The sequence below is a fragment of the Lepidothrix coronata genome, unplaced genomic scaffold (assembly GCF_001604755.1).
Source record: "Lepidothrix coronata isolate B3197 unplaced genomic scaffold, Lepidothrix_coronata-1.0 Scaffold212, whole genome shotgun sequence".
In the NCBI taxonomy this organism is placed as follows: domain Eukaryota; kingdom Metazoa; phylum Chordata; class Aves; order Passeriformes; family Pipridae; genus Lepidothrix; species Lepidothrix coronata.
The window spans coordinates 1192187-1199776 of record NW_016690392.1 but is presented as its reverse complement, the minus strand read 5'-3'; the positions used below and the strand labels follow the sequence as shown (position 1 = coordinate 1199776).

The window sequence follows — 7590 nt, the reverse complement described above, 5'->3', positions numbered from 1 at the left end:
GTGTGAGGTTATGAATAAGTTCAAAAAGCCCAGGCTGGGCTTCCTCAGTACTGTGCTGCTGCTGGTGGGGTCACACATGAGCACTATAGGGGCAGTGTGCCCACTCCCCTTGGCATGACTGCCTTTGCTGGAGCAGCAGCCATGATTCCCAAGGGAGCCTCCCCTGAGTGCTGCTGCAGGAGGTACCCTGCCAGCACCCTGCATGCCCCTACACCATGCTGAGCATGCCTGCCCTGCCCTTGCTCAGCTGGAGTGCCCTGTCACCCCCAGGACATGGCTCCAAGAGGGCATGGGGTCCCACGTTCCCTTTGACACCCATGGCACAGGAAGGGGACCACTGTGTGCTGCCTGCAGGTCTCGCAGGTGGCACCACTGACACCCAGCCCAGCCCCAAACTTGGGGGGTCCCTTCATGGCAAGGGCTTGCTCTGCCCCATGGAGAACGCTCAGCACCCAGCGTGGCTTCGGCTTCATTGGCATCTGCCTTTTATTGACTGCAGGGGGAGTTGGGTATCGGGATGTGGGGCTGGCCCTGCCTCTGGGGTTGTTCTTGGAGGGGCAGCCCAGGGGCACCAGGAGGGCGCTGGGATGGGTGGGACACGGTGGGCATCTCGAGGGGAGTCAGGGTTGGGTTCAGCACCGCTTGAGCACCCGGTGACAGGTCTGTGGTGCCACCAGCCACCTCTGCCCATGGCCATGGGAGCTACCTCCCTGATCCTTCCCGGTGCTCAGAGGCCGCTGTCCTGTACATCAGCTATGATGATTTCCAGACCCTGCTGCTACACTTTAGCAGCCACAGGAGAACGGAGGATACATGTTTCCAGCAGTTTGCCCCCAGGAGCCCTAGGGCTGGACCACGGCCACACCGCCAGCAGCCAGAGGGGTGGCACTGTCCCCTCCATGCACAGAGTCCCTAAGGGATGGGCAGGTGAACCAGAGAGGGACAACTGGGGATGGGACCCATGGTTCACTGGGGGAATGAGGCAGGGATGACGCCAGCCAGGCCGGGCTGGGCAGGGGACGGGGCTGGGGACGACAGAGCAGTCGGGGCTGGCAGCGTGGGGACCGTGGTGCTGTCGTCCCACGCCTGGCTCTATAGGTCCAAGACCTCCCCTGAGTAGGCACTGGGGTCCTCCTCAGACCGCGTGATCACCTTGAACTGCCGCCGCAGGAAGCCCCCGTAGCGCTTCTGATTGTCCCACTTGAGCTTGGGCCGGATGCGGCGCATGAAGCCGCCGTAACGCTTGTGCAGCTGCGCCAGCTCCTGCCCCTCGGGCCCGGCACTCGTAGGCTCCTCGCTCCCCTCACCTGCTGGCCCCAGCCCCAGGTAGTCCTCGGGGGCTGCCCGCTCCTCTGGCTTGTGGCCGAAGCCCATGAACTTCTTAGTGAGGCCGCCCTTGCTGTGGGCGTTCTCGCGGAGCAGGGACAGCAGCTTCCCCTTGGACATCTTCTTCATGAAGCCCCCGTAGCGCTTGGCCGGTGCCAGTGGCTGCTCCCCGGGACCCAACTCCTGCTCCAGCTCTGCCTCATTCTCTTCCACCTCCGGTGGTGATGGGTCTGTCCCTTCAACCAGGGCCACCAGTGGGGCCAGGAGTGCCAGTGCCTTCCTGCACATCTCCCACTCAGGGCCAGGTGGCAAGGAGCCCTGGCATTCCCACAGACACATCTGCAAAATAGCAGCCACAGCGGCCCCAGGTACTCAGGGTCACCTTCCACCCCACCTTCTTTCCACCCCACCCTGGGGATGCCCCCACCCCAAGCCCAGGGGTCCATGCCCACCATGCTGCACAGCTCAGTGAGGAGCCAAAACTTGCACATCCCCAGCACCCCGGGGTGCCCATGACCACCCCCCAGGTGCCACCATGCACCCACAACACCCCATTGCCACGACCACCCCACTCACATCTGCACAGGGCCAGCACTCACCAGGGGCCGGACGCTGCTCTCGGTGCCGTGGGTCTGGGCAGTGCAGAGGGAACACTGGGTGACACAGTCAGCAGATGCCACCGCAGCCAGGGACAGGCAGAGTGCCAGTGCCAGTGCCCACCGTGCCATCTTGCCCTGCAGCCACTGCCCGGGGAAGGGGAGAGAGCACAGAGCCCATCACCGTCCCTGTGCTGGCTCTGGGAGACCCACCACTGCTCCGTGGGCTCCAAGCACCCACCACCTCCACCTGTGAGCTGCTCCTGGGGACACACACAGGGACCTGTGCCTGTGCCCCTCTCTGAGGGAGTTATCTTCAGGCACTGCTCCTGGGTTCCAGGCCAGGAGAGAGGGGACAGGAGTGACTGGCAAGGACACTAGAGGATGCAATCCCTTACCCCTGCTGCAGCCTGGTCCCTGGCACAAGCCCTGAGCCACAGCCAGGCCCCTCGGGACACCAAGGTCACTGGGGGGCAGAGCCGCCAATGCATCCCATCCCATCCGACTCCATCCCCTCTCTCCTCTCTATCCCTCTTATCATAACATTAGAAAGAAAAGTGCCTTTTTCCTCTAGTGCTGTGTTTCTCTGTGATACTGCGACTGCCACATCTGTGTGGTGTGGAGGGATGAATCACCAGCTCTTCCCCTTGGCCTTGGGGAATAGAACCACAGCAACTGGAGCCGTGGTGGGAAGGGGATGGGGTGATGCCATCACCCAGTATGGACTCACCCCAGGCTGCTGTACCCCACACCAGGGCAGCCTCATCTCTCCTCCCTCCCACCCACCAACTCTGCTGGGCTGGTGCATCAGGAGGGAGGGGGGAAAAATCCAGATTTTGGCTTCAAGCCTACCTGCAAGCCCTGATTGCTGTCCTGCAGCCGCCTGGGAGCTGTGACGGAGCCTCTGGCATCCGTGGGTGAGGCCAGTGAGGGCTGAGAGAGGGGCTCAGCTGAGAGAGGGACTCTCCAGGTGGCAGTGCTCAGCCAGACCCTGGATGAGGCTGGAGGGGCCAGTGCCAACCCCTGCTCAGGATCACGGTACCACCAGGACCACGATGGCCCCGGGAGTAAGAGCCAACCCCAAAGGGGTGTGCTGGCTGCAAACCCCTGCCTGCCTCCGTGGCTGCTTTTATCTGGGGTGGGAAGGCATGACCCAGAGGGATCTGTTACACATTAATGACGCATATTAGAGACTATTGTGTTCTCCAGCAGTAGCTGCTAATGTACTGTAATTGGTACTGATGAAGAAATGTTAATGCCACAGTATTAATTCACGCTAGATTAAAATTTAATTTGAATTATCTGCACCATCGTGTGTCGAGCTGTCTGCATTCCTCGGCTGCGCTGCCACCGGCTCCGTGCATCCCCCCAGTGCCCTGGCAGCACGGCAGGGACCACAATGAGCATGGTGGGACCTCACCCAGCCCTCACTGCGGAGACACAGGGACGGTCCCCTTTTGCCTCGAAGCCACCGAGACAGCACCGAGGAGCGAGGACCTGCCGGTCGCACAGGTAGGTGCCAGCTGCAGCACCGGGAGGAATGAAGCTCCCAAAAATAGCTACCAGCTGCTTCCCAGCAGCCCCACTGGGAACATTTTTTTCCCCTTTTTTTCCACCTGCTTCCCCTCCCTTGCCCTGCCGTGCTCCTCTGCTGCCGATGTGGGTGACGCCAGAGTAGCGGGAATGTTCACTCTGTGCCGGGAACAAGCTGCCAGTGAGAGTGGCACTGCACAGCTCAGTCCCCTGGCACTCTGAACACGGTGTGTCCCATCCCTGTCCTGCTGCTGCAGAAGGAGGATTTCATGGCACTCAGGGGAGCTGCAGCTCTCCGGGCACAGCGTGTCCAAGGACACCCCGAGACACCCCACAGCAAATGTACCGTGTCCAGGTGGGTCCAGGCAGTGCTCTGCCTGCTCCTGAGGATGGGAGGGGGGACTGGAAAAATGGGAGCAGGAAAACGGGAGGAAAACAAAGGGCTTTGGACAATAGAGAAAAGAAGCAGCAGGGGGGGAAGAAGTAAAAAGAACACAAAGGGAGGAAGAAGAAAAGCAGAGTTCCAGCTCAATCCTGCGTTACCTGGAGGAGCCCAAGGCTCCGGAGCCACCCCTCCTGCAGGAACACCTCATCAGGATTGTGGCAGGGTCTGGAAATGCCAGCATTGGGTCCCAGCCACTGTGGCCACTCTCTGTTCTACCTGTGTCAGGTGCCTGCCAGGATCCTCTCCTGCCCTGCCCCATTTCCACTTGAGTCTCCAGAGCTCAGGCTTTGCTTGTGTTTGAAAAGCCACAAACTGCATCCATCCACTCAAGGGGCCAGTTATAGACCTCGTGACCCAAGGAGGGATGGGGAATCAGGATGGAGTGTGCCAAGCAGCAGACACCAACCCTCTCTTGATTAACCTGTGATTATTCCTAATGAGGGAAACGAACAGCAACCCCAGACTGACCAGATCCCTCCTCCCACACAGGTCTAACTATGCAGGTTTGGACCGTGCAGGTATTCCTAGTGGAGAAGAAGAATCAACCTTCCAGCTGTTCCTTTCCTCACTGCTAAAATTTACCTGGACAAGGCTTCTCAAAAAAGCTGGTAACTTTTGGAACAGAATCGCTCAAAACCCACTGCTGTGGCCACCACTGCTGCTTAAGCCAAGCAGTGGGGAGAAAGAAATGCCCCATCCTCTCTCCCTGCTCCCTTTGCCCCTCTGAGCCCTGGGTGACCCTGCTGCCAGTGTGGCAGACATGGCATCAGCACGGAAATCAACCCCAGCAGAGCTCTGGACAGTGGTTCATGGGCTATGAAAAACCACTTGAAGGACAAGAGGAGCACCTGCAGCCAGGTGGGAGCCCCTTCAAAATAACACAAGCCCAACCACGAGCTGCTCTTAGCACTGCAGCTCAGGGTGTGTTTTTAAACAGCCACTTTTAGGGGAGCAGGAGCGATCCCCAGCTGTGCCCATGCCATGGGAGCAGGATGACAACCCCAACAGACCTACCTGTGCCGCTCCCCGTCCCCCCGAGCACCCACTTCGCCAAGTCAGGACAGGTCGTGGGTGATGGGTGTCCCTCCACGGGCGTCAGGCTGAGCCAGTCATCGGTGGCAGTGGCAAGGCCACACTGGCGAGTGGCCTCACGGTGCTGCCCGGGTTGCCAACCGGACTCGCCGTCCGCTGGCTCCCACCCCGCTTTTATGGCCACGGAGTCTCCTCCTGCGGCGGGGCCCGGCTGTGCGCGGCGGCAGAGCCAATCGGGGCGAGGGAAGCTGTGAATAATCAGCCCCGCAGCATCCCCGCCACCTCCCGAGCTCCCTCGCCCGCACCGCCGAGGCCTCCCCGCAGCCGCCCGGCCGCCCCTGGGGCCGGGGTGCACGTCCCACCGCGGCGGCTGCATCACTCGGGGACCTCCGTCGGGGCCAGCCTTTGGTCCTCGGGGCCGAAACGCGTGCCCCGAACAAGGGAGGCGGCTGGGGACCGGGATGGGGTCCATCGTCTCCCACAGCTGTGTGCCAGAGGAGTTTGGCTGCTGGGGGTATGAATCCCCTTGACCACCAAATTCAAATCCTGCCCAAGAAGGATGAGGGAGTGAAGCCCTGACCTCCTCCTACCCCACTCCTCAGGCTGGGAAGAGGCACTGTTCCGTGGAGATGCCAGGGAGAGGAGTGAACCCATTCAAAGCTGCTGGAAAGGGAGAGAGGGTCTTCACGCCCTGGGAAAGGCTGGATGCCCCCAACCCACCCAGCCTGGCTGCCGTTGGGTGAAAAAACCCTCACATGGAAACCTCCCACCTCTACAAAATCAAGGCTCAGACCCCACTGAGCTTCCCCCCAAGTCCACATCCCCCACACCCCTCCTCGTGGGAGCAAATCCAGAGATGAGCTGAAGGGGCAGGGGGAGCTGTGTGGGGCAACAGAGACACCCCACTTTCCCTGCTCAGCCCTGATTCCTGTTCTCTCACATTTCCAAGTCTGATTTGGTGGTGAGGGAGGGCAGCACTGGGCAATGACAGGCACACCCCGAGCCCGTGCACCACCATCCCACTGCACCGTGTCACAACAGAGGTGTGGGATGGGGGTCCATGGCACAGACTCTGTGAGGCCAGGCCAGCCTGCCCCGGCTCCACAGCCCGGTGGGCACAGACACATCCCCTGTGCCGCCGGCAGCGCAGCCCATCCTCTTGCCTTGAAGATGGAGCTATTTTTATCGGAGCTCAAGAGGGATGTTTCCCAGCAACCTGCCGTTCTCCCAGCTCGAACACCAGCTGCTGGACCTGGTGCCCCCTGCTCAGCTCTCCCAGCACTGGTGAGGGACATGGAGGCAATTGGCACAGCCAGGACCCAGCAGCCACAGCAGCCTGGGCACGTGGTCCTCCATCCCCTAGGCTGGTGGTCACCTCCACTGGCACCCATGTTTGCTCCCCAAAAGCAGATGGGACTCCACAGCTTTTGTTTGGAGGTGAATTTTAACTCATCCGGGCTGGGGCTGTGCCTGCACAGAGGGACCAAGGGAGCAGTGCATGGGGTGGGGGGCAAGGGCAGAGCATCCTGCATCCCCTCCAGGCCCAATGGAGGAACCCACCCCGGGTGCTACAGTGAGGGGGAATGGAGCTAAGGCCCCATGGAGCACACAAGCAGAGAGCAGCCACAGCCCTCCCTCACTGTGTTGGGTTGTGCTGGTCTGTGCAGGCACAGAATAAAGCTGAGAACAAAACACAGCTGCAAACCACCACTGACACCTTGGGTGAGGGGCTGTGGGCAGCCCCCTGGCAGTTTAATCCTTGCTGCTGGGGACTGGCTGTCCTGCAGGCACTGCAAATGTGGTGCAGAGGACCATTTCTGCACCAAATCCATTATTTATATATATATATATATATATGTATGCACCCAGCAGCCTGGGGTGCAACCACCTCCCCGTGCAGGGTAGTTGCACCGGAGGGAGTTGTGTTCCTAGGGATGGAGCAAACCCCATGGACACAGAGGGAAAAGTCGTTTGGAATAAGGTTCCTTCTCTTTGCTCCAGGTGGGAAGTCGAGTTACTCCTGTCCCCAGAGCAAAGTGTCACAGGTGTGCTGAGCTGGGTGAGAGGGTCCAGGCAGGCGTGGGGGGTGACAGGGTCCCCCAGGAGAGAAGCTGGGATCCAGCCCACCCACCAGCAACTCTAATTGATATTCATCTGTCTCTTCCTAATGGGAAAGTGTCTCTGAGTCACACTGACATTTCCCTGGGACAATGGTAATTAAGCACCTGGGTAAGAGGAATGTGCGGTAATAGAAAAGTTAACTTTTCTTAACTACATGAGTGAAAGGCGGGTTCGGCGAGGAGGGGGCCCAGCGTGCCAGGCACTCGCGGAAGAAGGTGGGAGTTAAATGGCAGCTCACGTCACACGGCGCTGCCACTTTGCCGCTGCGCCCCCAGTATCCCCCCGGGGACCCTGCCCCGAACCAGGCAGGGCGCTCGACCCCCCATCCCGGGATGGGGTAAATTGTCCCTGCAGGTTGGGACAAGCTCTGCCGTCCGCCGGGGCTGTCCCCGAGCAGCGGGATCGTGACCCAGCGCTGCCGGCGGGACTGGCAGTGGATCCTCCAGCACGGTCAGCTTTATCCCATTCAGCGGGGCAGGGCTTTTCCAGAAACTCCTAAAACATTCACACTCCTGCCTGGCCCTGCAGGAGATGCAT

General features: G+C 60.4%; 1 protein-coding gene across 1 annotated transcript; it reads right to left on the bottom strand.

Annotated features, from left to right (window-relative positions):
- Positions 1 to 467: 467 nt before the first annotated feature.
- Positions 468 to 5085, bottom strand: PDYN (prodynorphin). The gene is made up of 3 exons (XM_017833171.1): positions 4915 to 5085; positions 1926 to 2069; positions 468 to 1665 (listed from the first exon to the last, which is right to left on the bottom strand). The coding sequence occupies exons 2-3, from the start codon at positions 2052 to 2054 to the stop codon at positions 1093 to 1095; spliced, it is 702 nt and encodes a 233-aa protein (XP_017688660.1). The 5' UTR covers positions 2055 to 2069; positions 4915 to 5085; the 3' UTR covers positions 468 to 1092.
- Between the last annotated feature and the right edge of the window lie 2505 nt (positions 5086 to 7590).

Excerpts from the sequence above, each read along its gene's own strand:
- PDYN (XM_017833171.1), bottom strand. The coding sequence starts at position 2,054 with ATGGCACGGTGGGCACTGGCACTGGCACTCTGCCTGTCCCTGGCTGCG. Across the intron at positions 1,666-1,925 it reads AGAGCAGCGTCCGGCCCCTG|ATGTGTCTGTGGGAATGCCA; the intron begins GTGAGTGCTGGC and ends GCTATTTTGCAG.